General features: G+C 39.4%; 1 protein-coding gene across 1 annotated transcript in view; it reads right to left on the reverse strand.

The window, feature by feature from the left end:
• Positions 1–5232: 5232 nt before the first annotated feature.
• The window catches only part of MPPED2 (metallophosphoesterase domain containing 2), a 106130-nt gene continuing 92802 nt past the window's right edge, over positions 5233–18560 (reverse strand). Inside the window, exons 4-6 of the mRNA XM_086613565.1 lie at positions 11280–11395; positions 8503–8616; positions 5233–5351 (exon numbers count right to left, since the gene is read on the reverse strand). Of these exons, the coding sequence (XP_086469691.1) occupies positions 5233–5351; positions 8503–8616; positions 11280–11395 (349 nt within the window). The remainder of the gene's footprint in view (positions 5352–8502; positions 8617–11279; positions 11396–18560) is intronic.

The following is an 18560-nucleotide window of genomic DNA, read 5'->3' on the forward strand; positions in this document are numbered from 1 at the left end:
GAGGTAAAACAAAACAAGATGTATCCTTACAGACACATCATAAATTAATCGTCACAAAACTGTCTGGCTCAAGCCAGAGATAGAGGTATGGAAGGTGGTAGCTATATGTGGAAAAAATAAATCAACATGGATGACCGAAAAACAATTTAGTGCACTAAAACTCACTCTGGCTTCTCTTGCATTTTCTCTTGATTAGGCCAACAAGGACTGAAGTTGAAAACATTAAAACCAACTTTAGCCTCCCATGTTGCGCTTAGGCGGCACTCAGAATCCCTTTCTTGGCGCTCCTTTTGGTTCAGACAGTGCTCTGACGACCAGGACCTTCTGCGAAAGTGCACTGGGTGTCCTACAAGGGCTGACAGCTGACACGGTTGTCCAAGCCTAATCATAACATAGTTTTATCTGAGTAGCAGATGAATGTAAATTAGAAACAATGATGCAGCAATAAAAGACTGGTTACTGCAAATGAGGAATCTACAAACAAGTGAGGATCTATATCTCAAAATAGAGGCAAGACAAAATCCAGTGCTTTGTGTTGCAGGCTTTGTTCCATGCAGCTTTTACAATGCATTTCTCTTTCCAATAGAAGTTACCATGTTGGGCAGGGAAAAATCAGGATCTCTGCCTGTCTGTAACTACTAGAAAATATTCTCAAGTTAAAAAAAAAAAAAAAAAAAAAAAAAGAGGGAGCGGGGGTGGGAAAGAAGAGGTGACGAGAAAATTCCAGAAATGTAATTCAATCAGGTGTGGTCAAAAGCAAGGTCTCAAAGAAAGCCCTTGGGTCAATTTAACACAGAATGGAAGGGCTGCAGAGTTTGGAAGTCTCCCTGTGACTTAAATTATAGATGGTTTCCAGGAGTTTCCTTAATAAAATTTGTCTAGGGAGAAAATATTGGTGTCAGTGAGGGGAAAAAATCTGATTCACGGAAAATGGAAAAGAGAAAGGCAGCTTCAACCAGGAGTTAGTCATCAATCTATTTCTTAGACAGAGTCTTGGCAAAACCCATTCTCCTGGTAGAACTTGCCTGGAGTAGGCCAGATTGATTTGACAGTCTCTTAGCCTAATAAATGCTTGACCTCAAGGTCTGCTGAATTCACTAAATTCACTATGCAGAGAGAATTGGGAACCAATCACCTCTGGGGAACATCCTGTTCTGCAGCCCTCCCCTGATAAAGGCCTTGACTGCTTTCAGCCTTATCGAGATGACTAGATGAAAGCTGCTCTCAGAAGAAGAAAGGTTAATCGACTACGCTGCTGTTAATCAATCACTTGGAAAGATTCAGCACTTACAATAGGTAGGTCCCTCTTTCTGCCAAGAGGTTCTTGCATGTTAACCAGGCACCATCTACTCCAGTTTGAAGGATGAGTAATAGACAGAAACACAATCCAGCTAGATGCCAGGTGTCTGATCCAAAGCCAGCTGAAGTCAATAGAAAGACTCCCAGTGAGTTCAATAGGTTTGGATCAGACCCCGGAGACAGACTTATTATCCAAGGTTTATTCTTGCATGCAGATATTGAACTACTTTTAGTAGTAAAGCATCCTTGAAAAGAAGCAGATTCATCGCACTTTGCCTCCCTGTGAAATCAAACTTCTTCAAATCATACTGTGTCCCATTTACTCTGATTGTCAGTTATGGCTGACATTCAGCAAAGGAAAACTACCTGCCTGCGACAGCACAGGCAGACGTGTATACATTGCCAAATCTCTAAAGAGTATAGAAAGAAAAAATGCCAAACTGCTAATGTTTTCTTGGCCTTTTTGTAATTGCCGCTAGCCAAAATGATAGCTTTCTCAGAAGACGAAAACCTAGATCAATTTCTGAAAGGACAAAGGAAAATTGAGGGAATAAAATTCAAAAGAGGGAATAAAATTCAAAAGATTCTGCCACAGAGAAGAACAAACTCAGTGCTGAACAACCGGTGCTATGCAAGGTGAAGCTGACAGAGCCAGAGGAAAAACACCAAAACCAAGCAAACAAGAGAAAAGCACACTTAGAAAGTACCCCTGAAGATTAGGTATTTTTCTAAATTAACAGCTGTATTCAGCATCACCATCAACCAATGACAAAGCAGTGACTATCCCCAATACCTGTCTCAATGGAAGTAGAGAGTTGTAGCCTGTTATTACAAATCCAGGCCTGCACATCCCCCCCCATGCAGAACCACTTCACGCACCTGCTGCACCACACAGCCAAAAAGCCATATGGCCAACAGTTGAAACCAAAAGATAACACACCTTTAGAACATCTACAGCTGCAAGTACCAGTTCACAGTTTATTGCAGAGTCTGGTACAGACTTTTGCTTCTTCAAGACTTTGCTTCTGGTATTTTCTCACTACCAGCCTTACTCCTGGCTGAACTTACGCCAGCCTTTGCTCATCTGGCTCCGTCTGCTGCCAGAAAGCTTCAGGCTGCTCAAATCCTGGAACAAAGCTGCTGGCTTAAAATTTTTGCTTTAGGAATACCTCAGTTTTCACTAAAGGCAGACACCTGAAGTGGAGAATGACAGTGGAGCAGGTACCTGTCCTAGCTATTGAAGAGGTGCCAGGTCCTTCAGAAGGCTGGAAAGCAATCCAGATGCAATGGCTAGTTTCTGCTCATCTGGAAGTCGATGGCACTACAAAGCACCCCAGCTGATGGATACTTCCTCCTTATGCAGTGACAACAAGCAACAGATCAGTGAAAAAGAATGATCTAAGGTGCACTATATACATGATTTCCATGTGCTCCAAGAAAATGCTTTATCTGAGGGAGGACAGCCGTCTTAAATATAGCCATATTCCTTGCCAGTAAACAGACATGGTTGCCAAACCAATTCCCTAGTCTTCCCATTGCTGGCTGAAAAAAAAAAACCAACACAGGAGAGATCCTGTATCTACATCCAAAAGGAAGGACTGGTATTTGGTGACTTTTTTCCATTTGACTCAATTGATAAAATAACCAGCACTGCAAGCAAAACAGGGCAGGTACCGTTAAAGAGCGATGATGCCTGTCTATTCCACAAGGAAACCTGACAAGAAATTCCATATACAAAACAAGAATTAGATTTAAGAGTTATAGCAGCTTCTTTCCCAGAAAAGACTTTGGTGTAACAGCCTTATAAATCTGAAAATTTCAGCCTAACTCTATAGTTATGTGTAATGTGCATTCAAAGCAGCACTCTGCTCCAAGAGTCTAAAATTTGTTGTCTATAACCTTTGTATCAAAATAATATCAAAAGTTAACAACTTGCTAAGACAAATGGGAATACTCTGTAGCTTTCCAGGTCTTGTTTCACGTTACTGCAGGCGCAGATTCATGGAAACAATACCTTATCTTCTCATGTTTGAAACCTGGATTTTCACAACCATAACTTCTATTTTTGAATGAGATTCTGTTATTATATACTTTACTGTATTGCAGCAATACCAGCTGGTCCTGTTATGTTTGCCATTCTACTGGCGTACACTGAATGATGCTTCTCTGCGTTGCCAGTGGTGGATCCTGCTGTAGCCACAAAACTCAGAAGAAATCCAGATAAGAAGTGATATATTTCATCCATGACTATTCATTTCTTAACCCACAACGGATGAGCATAAGGCACTTGCAGCTCGGTACTAATGACCAAGTGAGGAAGTACAAAGGTTACTGCCTAATCAATTTTTCCTCCTGTCGTCTGGAATAGCATCCTACAAGGCTTAACTGCGCAAACTTGGTTGCACTGAATTACAACATCTGAAGACAAAATCTCTTCTGTCTAAGAGAAATGGAAAGATGGATGGCAGAGAAACGGAAGGAGAAGTCTGAGTGCTTTATCGACCCAAATGACATCCTATGAATGGTAAGCAATAAAAATTTATTGAGAAATAGAAAACTTCTTACTTACCCTTATCACTGCCCATCAAATTGTTAATGCCGCAGAAAAATGCAAAATTCCCTTAAACCGCATATTTAAAAATCTTGCAATTTTATTTGCATATAAAGGCCGCTAGATATAATATCACAATAAATTTAAAGAAAAAACTGCTTTTCTAAATTCCATTAACAAGGTAACATAAAAAAGAACAAAGCTCAATAGCATTTACAGTGGTAGAACAGAAGTAACTATCTGCAACAATATTTTGTGCTAGCGAGATTGCATTTACACACAGTGCAAAATAAGAAGAAGGAAATAAAGAGACAAGAAGAATATTTAAATATAAAGGACAACTAAGCCTTATTTTAGTTAGGCTTGATTGTATCCATTTGACTCTATACATGCCTGAACTACAACAAAGATTTAACTTGGGCTCTTGAAGGCCTTGAGCACTTGGAAAATGTGTCACATCCTTCATAATTTAGATGTGCTGTACAGCATAATTTTGCAGATGCTATACTGGCAATATTAAATCCTAGCTTAGTTATAATGCACAAAAAATACATATATATATAAATTCATATTTAAAAGGAGTCCGCATTTACATTTTTTTTTTACTGCATGAAATACCTGCTCTTTGCAGCTTTCACCCACAGTCTTTTAAAGCTAAAATAATTTAAAAACAAACAATAAAAAGTAGATATCACATACAGGCTGTGGCTATCTATATCAGTCTTTAACATAGAAAGCAGGTAGAGACAAACAATTGAGAAGCCTATTTTCCCCTTGCAGCATTCTACTGTTAATAGAAACAAGTTTCAGTACATGCACACGTATCAAGAGGCAAATGGACCCCAAAATACTGTTTGTGCTACAAAAAAGAAAATTGATATAAATGGAGATGAAAAGCTAACATTTAGACTAGGGAAAAAGAAGACACTTAAAAAACCCCGACAATAACATAAGTTGTGCAAATTTGGGTGTTTTTAAATGCTGCCTATTTTTAGCTTATAATATAATATTAAAATAAGGTCTCTCACTTATTAAAAGAAAGCTTGGCTGTCCTTTTGAGAACACTATAACAATTTACAATGGCAAATTTATTGAAAAACAAAATTCATTTTACAAATTCACAATGCTTTATCAATTTAAAATGAATGCTGCATTTCCAAAAAGCACAACCTCTAACTCTTCTTCGTTTCCTTTGTACCAGTAATTTACAAAAACAAACAAACAAAAACCTCCCCAAACCCACCCCAAACCAAAAAGCCCATAGTTCCCCCAAATTCTCACACCTCCCCCCGATTTTGAAATAAACATGTAACAATGTACGTTTTATAATTAGAAAATGGCAGTTTATAGACCTTCCCCGGTTCCAAATGTGTAGTAGTGCTTCATGAACCTTGAGGGGTTGGAAGGTCAAATATAATTGGAGGGTTGGTTGGTTGAAAGCTGACTGTACATGTTGAAGCGTTGATGTACGTTGTGTAACCGTCTGTCATAATGCCATAACCTGTAGGGAGAACATGTTACACTCACTGTAATATAAACAAACAACACTGCCCATGGGCAGCTGCACTGAAAGCTTGTTGTGAGATCAATGCTTTGGAATAAAATTAAATTAATTCCTTCAAAATGATACAAGCTCTTGAAAGCTGCCACAAAAGCTTGATTAAAAAAAAAAAATACAATGTACTGTACTTGATATAAGAACTGATGTTTTCGTTCTATGTACAAACTTTTTACCCCCATGGAAAATCCTCTGTTGCAACTGATACAGCAAAACCAGAAAAAAAACCCACATATGTACTGTTTCTAATTACTTAATCAGTGAGCTGTAGTTTGCATGCCTGTAATGTCTGTCACAAGAAAAAGATCAATCAGGAGCAAAGGATTTAGAAGTAACTTCAGTTTCACCTACAAAAAACCACCCCTCTCTGGGCAATGAACGGAACCCAGTAAGCCTTCCCCATGCCAGCCCTTATCATCCAGTTCCTCATCACAGGACTGCCAAGCTGGTGTATGTGCTGCCTTGTGAAACCTCGGAAACTCGTTAGTGGGTTAAAAATGTATGCACATACATATTTTATTTATTTATTTATTAAATTTACCAGTGAAAACCATGACTAAGGAAAGGAATCTCCGGCTACAAACACAACAGAGCACTGGAGGCCAATGGATGATCCCTAGCTTAAGCAGAAAATTGAGGTGAAGGTTAAACAGATGACTGCTTTTCATTACGAAGGGATCTTGATAACTCATTCCCGAATAAAAAAGCAAGAAGCAGTGAATATTAATCACAGGTTTTTCAGCATGCCAAGGACCTGACCCCTCAGTAACACTATGGCATCAGTTTCAGGATGCTGAAGACTGTTCTCAACCTTCTAAACATCTGGCCAGTAACGCTGTTGTTCAGAGTGCATCTCAGTAAACAGCAGCAATGCTGTTTCTCTGCTGGCTTTTGTCTTCTCTCCCACTTGCCACACAGGAATAGGACATAACGGAAGGCTGTGTACTCCAATGCTTTTGGGCAAGTGGAGCAAACTATAGCAACCCATGAACTGAGTCACACCTGAGCCTTCTTTCAACAAACATGATGTGAGAAAACTAATGATAGCAAAAGTACAGAGATACTGAGAAAGCAGAAGCTCTCCTCTTACAGACATTCTCTCAAGGATAAGGAGAGAGGGGCCCCAGTTCCACCAGTGCAAAACATGAGAAAAAGTTTTGCTGTTGTTTTCAGCTGACATCCACAGAAAGCCAACAAAGAAGCTAGTAAAAAAATCAAGAAACAATTTGGCACCAAATGTACTTTTTCTAAAAAAAAAAGAAAACCATCAGAGTTTCATGGAGGAAGAGAAATTCCCATTGCTAGCCCAGAGGGAAAAAATGTTTTTCTTTTAAACCATTATGATACAGTACAGATCACCGCTGTCTGAAAGCTAAGATAAATACAGCTACCCACAGTGTCTATCAGAAAGAATAATCACGTCAGAATTGCTGCACTGTCCGCCTGTATTACTTTATTTATTTAGACTGGCAATTTTGATTTAGATCATCTCATGGTGGGAGAAACCTTGTGTGCAGTTGTTCTTGCTTATCAACCAGGAAAAAAACCTGCATCACCAAAATGTATGTATAGCCTCCATTGACTTAATGGAATGTGGTGCTTGTTCATCTCAGCTGGAGTTGGATGAGAATTAATTGCACTGTAAGATAATGCTCTTAACACTGGGCTATTTCTTTCTGTACTGAAACAAGCCATTCTTATGTCTTCTGTGTAAGTACTACACAGGATTTTAACTTTTCTGTAGTATTCTTGTAAGAATGTATTTGAATTTCACTTTTAGTATGTACTACCACCTCTCCCATGAGATTTAAACGTAAGGTGCTGCCCATGGTTCCTCAGTGCTTTCTCATAATAATAATATTGTACATTAAAATACCTTCCTCTTCCGTTACTTAACATTATTACAACTAGAAGTTTCATCATCCAACGTGCCTACAAAGGGTGTAGACAATTTACATATTTTAGCTGAAAGTCTTGTTGTATTATTCACTTATTCTTAATATATAAGGATTAATATTTATACAAAATATCCAATCTTTTACTGGGTATGTTAAAAGACTGCTATTCATGCCACTACACTTAAGGTCATGTCAGTATTTCCATTATAATCTCTTTATTTACAGATACCAGGCATGAAACTCATTGTAAAAAGTCAAAAGGGCTTCAGAAAAACCAACACCACTAGTAGAGAAAGCTGTCCTTTTTTTATTTTTCTTTTACAAAGTCCTCCAAATCTTTAAGCCTATGGAGAACCTAATTAGAGTCAATGGAGAAACCTCCAGGGGAGACAATATTAAGCATTTAATGTGTAATTTTGAGTTCTAGGGTCACAAAGTCTTACACTCTCTCTCAGGCAGAACTCAATGTTTGTCTCTTAGCCACATGAAAGCTACAAAATGGTATTAAATATTTAAGTATCTCCAAGATGTGTTTAATCTCTCAGTCTCTTCCACTACCACAAACTGAGCTTATTGTTCTTGAAGCTTCATACTCTGCCGGATCTGGTACTGACAGTGGGGAAATGTCTCTTCTAGAATACGAGATTGCTGGAAGGTTACATACACGGTACAAACTGTATTACAGGATGCTTTTAGAAATGTATGCAAAGTGAGTTCTGGCAATCTCTCCTCCTGATGTCTGATTCAAGATGCCCTCCTTTCTGCTTTTCCTTATACACTGAGGGAGGTAAGCTGAGACAGTGAGTTGTCTATGATTTTCTTTTTTTTTTTCTAGCACCTTTCTTGGCTCCTGTGCTCGGAATAATGGGAATAATTTTCATTTTGGCTTGCAAGTGTGGGGATCTCATCTGTTTCTCTAACTAAGTTTGTCAAAATTTGAATTGCTTTCAAATAACCTGTACAGAACAACCTTTGCACAGTGAAGGATGTAGGTGGCTAAATGTAGCACATGTTCCTGAAGCACCCTGTTTTAATTCTGGCATAAATTTACAAAGTATTGTGCATGCAATTGCTCCCCTCAATTCCCTACCTACTTTAGTCTGATACATCATTATTTACCCTTTGCAAGGCACCATCAAAATGCACTTCTTTGAAATTAGCCTGAGATCGAAGAGGGGAGTAGTGCTGCTCCTTACCTTCATGAATCCCACCAAATACATGGAGTTTGGGCCTTACTCGCCTCTGCACTGTGTTCAACAGTTCCACACAACCCACTCTCTGCAGCTCCTTTGGAACCCAGTCTCGAAAACCTGAAGGCAAAATGCAATCAATACTATTAATTTTCCTCTATTCAGGTAAGGTTTCACGTAGTCTTTCAGGAAGTCATAATTCACGGAAGGTTTATTACATTATCTGTAGTCGTAACCTCTCCAATTAAAGCACACAATGGCTTTTAAGAAACGTTTCACTGTCACTTTGTCTTCCTTAAGATTTCCTCCCTCCATCTGCATTAATATTTTTCTGGATGTGACCTGTTTTTTTAAACTATAGGTTTAGACTCATCTTCCACCTTGAAACCCTGGGACGTTTATTCCTGGCACTGCTGCAGATTTTTCTTCTCTTTCCTCTGGCTCTCACAGCAGTCAGCTTCCCAAGCCAGCTAGATGGTTACTCCAGAAACGAAATACCTCAGGAAGATCAGCTGATCTATGACCCAACACCTCTGCCACCCTAAAGATTTAAAATATGGTCTCCCACAACTACCAGAGAACCACAGTCTGAAAGCATCGGGTTAATTCTGAGTCGCTGGTCACCACCAACAAGCAACGTAGCAAAACAGCTTTCAACAAGCTAGTGTGAATTGACCATGTTGCCACTCAGTCCTTCAGATAATACGGAAAAACGCACAGAACTTGACATCAGTTTTTGCAGAAGTCTGCTGCCTGGACTAGCACCGATAAGGATCAGCAGAGCAAGATGAATAAGGAGGAGTAAAAGGGAAATCCAGAGCCACAACCAACTGTAGCACCCTTCTACTGACTTTAGAGTAATTATACCCTGTGCCAAGTTTATCCCCCTTAGTAAAAACATGTTGTGACGTGAACTTGACTGAATTTCAGAGAGAACAGAGTCCAGTTACAGCTCTATCTCCCTTAATATTTATGTAATTTAAAAAGCAGCATTTTGTCAATATTATCATGCAGGCTAAGACCTAGACCCCCTCTTTTTAGGCACAGTACTAGCACCTAATCTGTATCTGTAGTTAAAATACGGTACCAACCTTTTGAAATTGAACTTCATAATCTTCATCAAACTCAAAATTTAAGAACCCTTATTCAATTAAAGCACTCATTAGCGTCTGCAGCATCACAGCATTTCTATATGAGCCCAATTCAGAGCAGATGGATTAGCAACCCATTTAAAACAGCACCCACGAAACATTATAAACATGCTTGGGGTTTTTTTTTCTTCTTCGGGAAAATAAACAGATTAAAAGAGTGCTATTTGAAGCGTTGGTTTCAATACCCAGTGTGCTCCACTGTCAGTGGATGGTGTATCACTGCTTTATCAACGCAGCACGCTGGTAGCTCTAGTAAGATTAAACAGAATTTGCAGATCGTCTTATCACATTCTCTAAGCAGTATTAATAGAGTAACCAAGATATGAGAGAAGCGGTAAGTGCGTTACTGGTCAAAAACTTTCTGTACGTTTTTTCTCCATTAGCTCTGCTTAGATTGCTGACTCTTAACTTACTCTTGATACAAAACATAAGCAGGCATCAATCCCTAACTCCACGGTCACCAAGACGCTCTATGAGTGCACCAACACAGCCTGGTAGCATTTAAATGCTGTTTTACAACGGCACCTTGCAATTCTGAGAAATTTTTTTTTATATTCACTACCATCTCAAAAGTCAGTGAGTTCATGTGATCATGTGAGGATCTGACCCCTTGGATTTCAAAAGATTACTAAAACCCCGACGAACTCACAGTCTACCAACAATAACGGTAATGAAGAGATTGACACATTTTCTTATCCTGATAAGTCATATTTAAAAAGCAACCAAAACATTAAAGGTAAGTCCTAGACTGCTTGCTACACATGTCTTAAACAAAAGCAGTACGTAATGTACGATATCTTGTGGGGTACATGATAGGGAAAAAAATAGTGGGGAATTTCAAATGGTTTTAGTGTAGGCTTTAATGACTTTAGATATGCTGAAACTAAGTACTCCTTGCCTCTGTTGAATGAGCGTCTCAGTGTCTTTTTGAGACCATGAGAACTTAGTTTAGAACTTAGAATTACAATGGAGGTCAATGAATTACATTTACAAGGCAAGCAATCTTTAACTAAATGAGAAACTTCAACTAATTCATAAAAAACCAAATTATGCATTCATATACTTGTCCTCACCTGTCGTAAGTTTGAGTAAGGAACAATTATCTGAAGACATAATTTTAATCCTTCACAAATTTGCTATAAGCCAACTAGTATCTTTAACACTACTGTTACATAGTCTAAGTTTCCAAGGAAATGATCAAGGAGAATATGTGACTACATACTCCTGAGCCCTGGACTGCATACTCTAAAACCTTAACGAAACTTGTCATTGTAGCAGAAAAATATTTTAGAAGTTTTAGTCAATCTCTGAAAAATCACGTGGGATTGGAAACTGTTTGTCAGAGGAACACTATTCTTAAATAAAATGCCAAACTCTAACGGCTATGCAATCAGATATTTGATTTTTCCTAGCTTGAGTTAAACAAAAAATATAATTTTTAGTAAAAAGCACCAGGAAGCTCAACACATCTGCTAAGCCTAATAATTACTTCACGCTTCTTCCATAACAGGTTTAGCAATAGTTTTGAGTTAGGGTGACATTACAGTCTGGCTTATAGCATTATTAATTTTGCTTATATTTGAAGTAAAATTCTCATGCAAAAAAATCACACACAGCTTTTGTTTCACTTACCAAGGGGAGGTCCATGTGTCATTAGTATATCAATTCCCTCAGGAATAAGGTTCCACTTGTCTAGCAAAGACTGACCTCTGGGTAGGTTAAAGCCCCATCCATTAAACCATGGCGTCCTTTGGGGGAAAATAAGATGAACTGCATCAGTGTAAAATAAAAATATCTTCCCTTCTCCAATTTTTCTGAATTGAAATAACTTCCGTACTTCAGAGATTACTTGCAGATAGCCTTTTTGAAGGGGATGTTGCTAAAACAAACTGGTTCAAATCCATACATACACTAATCCATACGTTTGAATTTAGATTAATATCCTGTGCTCTTTTTGTACACGAATTTTCAGCCCTGAGGGTGTTTATCCACCAGAGCGAAGGGAAAAAAGTTAAAATAACACAGACTAAACCCAAAGCTTTCTTCCAACGTTGAGGATGTTCAAAGAGAAGAACTCCTTCCTTATGTTACATACCAAACCAAACCAAAATCTCAGTAGTTTTTGGAGGCAAAAGAATTTCTCACAGCACAAGGCAGCTAGTGGGTAACAGCTGAATGGAAAGGCCGTATGATGCAGTGGTTATACGCACCATCTGTCCTACAGTATTTCACTACAATCAAACTTGCTCCTTCTAGCAATTTTAATATCAGAACACTGTCATAACTTGTCTTTCAACTCCTGAGCCTCCTAGAGGTCTTGATCACATAATGTTTAGCCTCACAATGACTTTTTAAAGCAATCTTATAATTTAAATTCATTTAGTATTCTTAAGGGAAGCTGAGATCCTCAGCATCCTCCACCATAGCATAGCGTTGTTCTGAGACGTTGGTTTATTCATCAACTCAGCACGTAGTGATGAAAAGTGCACCTTCTAGGAGCACTTTTTCAATGTATAGCAGCCAAACTGAATCATTTTGATGCAGGTATATTATAATACAGCCTTTCCTTATCACATAAGTCCACAGAGCAATTGTTCTGAAGAGATAATATAATATTTACATCCGTTACTAACAACTTTTTATACACCTGTTAGAATTTTACTAATTTTAAGAGTTTTCATCCATGCATGTGTTTCCTAAAGCTCAAGCAACAGATTTAGACTGTGTTGCTTCATTTTCTAGGTAGGTACTCCCATCCTAGCCCTAGCCATCTGGGCTATCTTTCTAAGAGTTCAAGCTACCTCTGTGATCTTCTGTGCACTGCAGTTCTGAAAATAAAAAATAAGAATTGAGGGGAAAAAACTAACTCCAAACCAATCTTAAAGAAAAGCATACCTGTTAAAAGGAGAGAGATCATTAAGAGTCCCTACATCATTTCATTATGTAATCTGCCTCCTGCACCCTCTAAATTATGCATTTTTTCAGCCTCAAATATGCATTCAAGTGGAAATTTCCTGCTGAGATTTCATCTCTATTTTTTTTTTTATTATTAACTGAAGTTATTTTGTTTTCCAGAGACAATCATTTGACGAGTGAATAGTATACCCGGTTATATGTATGGTCTGAATTCCTGACAATCAGCAGTATGGGAAAACAGCAGGCGCTGCTAATATAGGAGCAGGAAGGTCACTGGTGTCTTAATAACAAATAATAGACATATCCCATGCAGTCTTACTGAACTAATACTTATATTACACACACATAGGAACTCGTTAAACCTAGCAGACTTCCTGGATACTGGATGAATGCTAAAAAGAGACAGGAAAATTAGATGTTAGTTAAACATTTTATGTAAGCTATGGGTTCCCTCACGTGCATAGCAACGAAACTTCACCTTTCACTGCTGTCTTACTCTGCACCCACTGAAATGTTTAAAAAAGTTCACGTGTTGTAAAGTAAGGTCACTGTACCTCACACGGGAGCTCTGTAGGCAACTGAATTGAAACTGAAGCACGTGTCATAGCTTTAGCTAAATCACAAGTGTTTCTGCTTTTCTATGATTGACCTTTCTGAAACACGTATCTGAACTTCCTTTCCTATAACGTTCCTAGATTTTAACATATCAAGATTATCGTAACCTTTAGGGCTCAGTTAAAAGTTAAAATATAGTTTGGCTAAACATTTGGCTGCTTAAAAAAACCAAACACAGCGCACAGGTTGAACTTTTCACTGTCAATTAATGATTCTTTCCCCACTTGCCTTCTCTTGCAGATAATACTGTAGTTATTACACCATAGTTAAACCTGAAATGTGAAACCACATCTGTGATCTCTCTGGAGACTACCACCACAGAAAAACCTGGATTTGTCTGCAGGTTTTTTTATTTATTTTATTTTCTTCTGAAGCACTGGGGGGAGGAGGAGGAGGGAACCTGAGCTCTGATATATTCTTCATTCCCCAGCCTCTGTAATTAGCTGTGACTAACAGGCACCACATGGGAATCCACTTGTAAGAAAACTTTCGAGAAACCTTCTCCATTATGCAGCATGCGCACAAAAAAAAAAAGACGGCCAAGTACTTCTTAATATACTAAATATTTTCATACTAAATAAATAATCGAGGAGAAGAGTAGGCATGACTGGAGGAACACCTGGATTTAGGTTTCAGGCATTTAAAACACAACGAGCATTGCATATTGGCTGAGAGTACCGTGCCCTGACCGGCCCCCAGCTCTCCGAGGTGGCTCCGGCCTCACCAGAAAGCCAAGAGGAAAGAAGACGCGTTCAGAGCACCACCAAGAAGAAAAATGGCTTCATGGCACAGATCCAGGTTTAGATGAGACCACAAGGAAGGTCACCCGATGTTTGCGTTAAGCTGTGTTGCAGCACAAATGAATGGGAGTTGACGTGCTGTGAATCCTGTGAGGGGACAGAGGAATCGCTGTTTACCCCCAGCAAATTTTAAATGGGTGTGGGAAAGACAAAGACTGCACTGTAGGTAGGTAGCATCCCCATCGAGGAGTATCAGATAGGGATATTTCACTCCTATTAGTGCTCTTTTTTGCATACGTAAGAGTCAAAAAGAGTTGCTCTCAGCTTTTAAACAATTTAGAGAAAAAAAAACTGTGCACATAGTATACATGCCTTCTGCAGCACATTCCCAAGCTGATTATTTACTGGAGAAACTTCCTCCTATCTAGGAAGAAAAGTCTATAATGAACTTTGGCTGCACCCACCTGTGGTAAATTGTCATCAGGTGCAAATAAAGGCTCCTTAGTCATTAGTAACCATATTTAAGATCTGATATATTTTTCTTTCCTATGAAGCTGTAAGTAGAAGATTTTCGTTAACTCCTAAAACCATTATAGTATCCTTCATTTTTAAGTAGCTGGCAAGAAAAGAAAGCTATCAGCTGTTGAATAATGTCACAAGGGAAGCACAGACCTAAAAACCACAGGGATTAGTAATGAGAGATTACAAATTATTTTGTCATTTTACATTTGATGGACCAGAAACACTTCCTCATGCTCAATGCACAGTGTGACATGGCTCCCGCTAGCCTGGCGTGTCAGCCCACGTCCAGGAGAACCTAATTGAGCCTCTGCTCATCAGAACCACGCCACACTTCACAGCATCCTTCATGTGCCATCAAACCGTCACGATAATTCTTGATCCCTGGCTCACCTGACAGCTCAGCCCTCCCCCGACTGCAAAGCTTCCTTATCATTTAGGGGTAGCAGTTATGTTGGCACCAGATGTGACACAGGGAATATCCTCATGAAAGGCAGACACCTGGCCCATCGTTACTCTCTTCAGTTCTTCATTTCTAAGCAGAAATCTCCACAGATGCCCCTCCACCTGGCATTTTGGAAGTTACATTTTCTGCAATTAAAAGAATGCTTATGCAGTAGGCTGCATATTATCTTCACATCTTGTGCTGTGAGAGAGTCAGACATCACTTGACATATTACCAAGAAGGAGGGGATCTTAAGCTTCGCAACAAGACTCACCCTCCCTTTGCAGGTGTGTTGGAAGAACCCCCTCACAAGACACACAAATCCATCTGCTTTAAAGGCAGGGAGCTGCCTCTTCAGCTGATCCAATCTCCCTCCTCCCAAGTAACTGTGTATAGTTTTACTATTTACCTTACAGTTTAAAAAAAAAAAAAAAAAGGCACTGTGATAGAGTATTGTTTCATGACACAAAATCACAACCACTTCTTGGTGTTATTACACCTCAGAAGCAAACAGCATCATACGGGGAAACAGGAGACACAAGGCCATGGCCAAGTTCATCCAGGAGATAACAGGAATTTAAATTCCTTTTGGAACTTTAACATTTTTAAAGGATGATATCTCCTACTACCTACTTTCATCTCTTCTCTGGCTCATGAATTTAATTACCTGATCCTCAGAGTTCAACAACTCAAAAGGTAAATGTACAATGAGACCTCCTAGATTCAGGTTTTCGTTTTACCTCCACCAGTAAATCCATTTATTTCAATAGTTACTTCTAAACAGGATTAGAAAAAATAAATTATCTCACAGGTTTTTAATCCTGTGTATTCATTCATTTTTAAGGCTACCCAGTCTTTTAGGAACGCTTCAATTTTATCCTTAATCCAATGAGTAAAGTGCACAGGAGGCAAAAATCTCAATCTGTTTCCTTCCACAGGACAACAGCCGAGGGGGTCTCTAAAAGCCATCGCAGCAGGAAGCACTTCTACACAACTAATAACAATAATGAAATGTTCTTTATTTTGTCACTGTTCAACTGAATGTACAGACCTGGCTCCCTGTTAGCAGAACAAAACCAGTGGGACAAGACACCGATACGCACTCCTAGACCTGTTTGGTTACAGGATTAGCCTATGAACAAACGCCCAAAGTATCTAGTACAGTCCCAGAAGAAAGCTGCAGCAGTGTGGTGAACTAGCAGAGAACAAAGTGCAAAAGGGGAAAAAGAGAAGAAAAGGGGGAAAATAAAAAGTGGCCTTTGTGCACATAAAAGAAAAGCCTTTCAATTCTTCTCCCTCCATCCCAAGCACTGTGCACAAATGTTTGCCCGGGCAGAGCAGCACACACGTGCCCGTCTCCATTCAGTCAATAGACAGAGCGTGCCTGGTGGGAATACACAAAAAGGGATTGTAGCATGGGGCGAGGGAGAAGGGGAAGGAGAGTGTGTGTAATCATGGAGACAAAAGGCTGAGCAGGGCAAGGGCACATTGTATTAAGGAAGCACATTTTACAAGATAAGAGCTTCTATAAAGGCTCTGAAACTTGCCTTCAGTGCTACAAAGCAGGTTTTAGTTAAGCTCTTTCTTACAGTGAATATTAAAATGCTTTTTCATAATGTAACAACAACCAGGAAATCTTAAAGGCTAAATGATTTCCTAAATGCGCTCATTATAAGTAATGTTGTGATACTGGTAAAAGGCATGGTCTGGTGGCTCCAGCTGTATTCATTCCCACTAGCATTTACCTGCTGTGCCTCAGTGTCCCATTTAGAAAGTGAGGACAAATACACAACCAAGAAGCAAGGTTCCTTGGGATTATGCTTACCCTGCATCTTTAAACAGCCAAAGCTCTCACAAAAGCGGGTACTAGCACTGTGATTATGTTAGCCATGTCACTGTATGTGTCTCCTTATTACCGACCTGCACAGAAGTCGTGAAGTCCCTAAAACATAGGTTCTGCTATTTTTACAAAGTTACAAAATCTGAAGCCTCAATAGCTGCTGGTAATTTTTTTTTTTTTTTTGGTAGGTTTTCTCTCTCTCTTTGAACTCACACACACAACCTCTAAAAACTTACTGGTTGCCTAAATGACAAAACATGTGAGAAACACAACCCGCACAAATCCACCATGTTTGGAGGGAAAGAGTCCACACAATGTCTTTTCTGTTCGAAGCAGTCCTCCACAATGAAAGTTGCAGCAACCACCACCATCCCCACAAGCTAGTGTGACCTAGTATCCTCCTTGTACCAAGCTGTTTTCAATTTCTACCTCAAACTGTGCAAACTGGTCAATGGAGATTTTAGCTCAGATTCCTGCCAGATAGAGACCGGTGCTTGAATCTCTCAGCAGTAAGAAGAAAAAGCTAGAACCTCAACTGCTGCCATTCATCATGTTCCACAGATGTGCTGATCTGGATCAGGTTATTGCCTAAACAGGGACAGATACAGAAGTAAGCACAGCTTTAGCCGTCCTATACAGCTAAAAAATGCTACATGAAAAGAATTCTCTTATGCATCTTGCAGTTCTTCCCTCTCCCACTCTCTGTGCATCTCTGCCTTTGCTGCTTAACAGGTAACTGAGCTCTGGTTCCCAAATCAAAAGCCTACTACTACCTCTGTGGATACCTTTCAGTGCTTGGTTTCTCTGATGGTCCATACCAACCACTGGCATCTTCTATCCTGTGTCTTGAATGGTAAGTGATGCATTTTGGAGGAGGAACATAAAACATCTGCTCAGTTCACGTTTTATGTTAAAAATGCAGAACATCACAAAGAGTATTTAAGACCACAACTCGTCTTCTATGGGGAAGATGTGTTTTAAATAAAAAAAGAAAACAGAATGAAGTTGTGTAAAGAAACACATGAAAACATGCCAGGGTTTAAGAATCTGAAGTCCAAAGGAGCAGACACGCAGGAGGTTCAAATGCCAGCAATGTCACGGAGGATGACAAGACGCAGAGGACAGCAGGATGAAGAGCACAGGGCCCGCTGAGGACAGTGGGAAAGAATACACAATGAAGTGGAGGAGAAGACAACACCAGGAAACCACTGGATACTGGAAAGGAGAAGAAAGGAGTGGATGAATTTTTTAAAGTTTACGACTCAGACAACCTTTGCTCAAGTGTCTGAATTGCTCATCAAAGAGGAAATTTCCTCCAAATCTTCTGAGGTTTTCCAATCCCTAACTGTATTGTAATTATTTTATTTAGGGCTTTACTTAATGAGGTCTGGGAGGTATTTTAATATCCCAAAATATGAAAATAATTCAAACTTGACTCAAGGGCTAATTTCATTCTACTTTTAAAAAGAACAGAATTATGAAGGCCTACTAATAGAAGCAAGTATTAGACCTTGCGTATTTCTGTGCTGCATATGGTTGAGGATGGCGTGAAGGACAGACCTCATCTAAGCTAGCACCAGCCTCAGCTGGGTCCATACAGTAAGTACACTGCATTTCCCCGCACAGTGATGGGTGCACTGTGGCAGCAGCTCAGGCTATGAAGTACCATGCAGGACTGATTTGCAGAACTACTCCTCATTCCAGAGTGGTTACATTCTCCCCTTCATTGCCATACTGCATCCCTGTGCAGGGTACATGCACCCTTGAAGTGTCAAAGGATGCTGCAGGACAGAAAAGAGTTTGAACTCCTCAATTGTTACAGTAGAATCTTGCAGTCT

The sequence above is a fragment of the Tauraco erythrolophus genome, chromosome 6 (genome assembly GCF_009769465.1).
Source record: "Tauraco erythrolophus isolate bTauEry1 chromosome 6, bTauEry1.pri, whole genome shotgun sequence".
NCBI lineage: Eukaryota > Metazoa > Chordata > Aves > Musophagiformes > Musophagidae > Tauraco > Tauraco erythrolophus.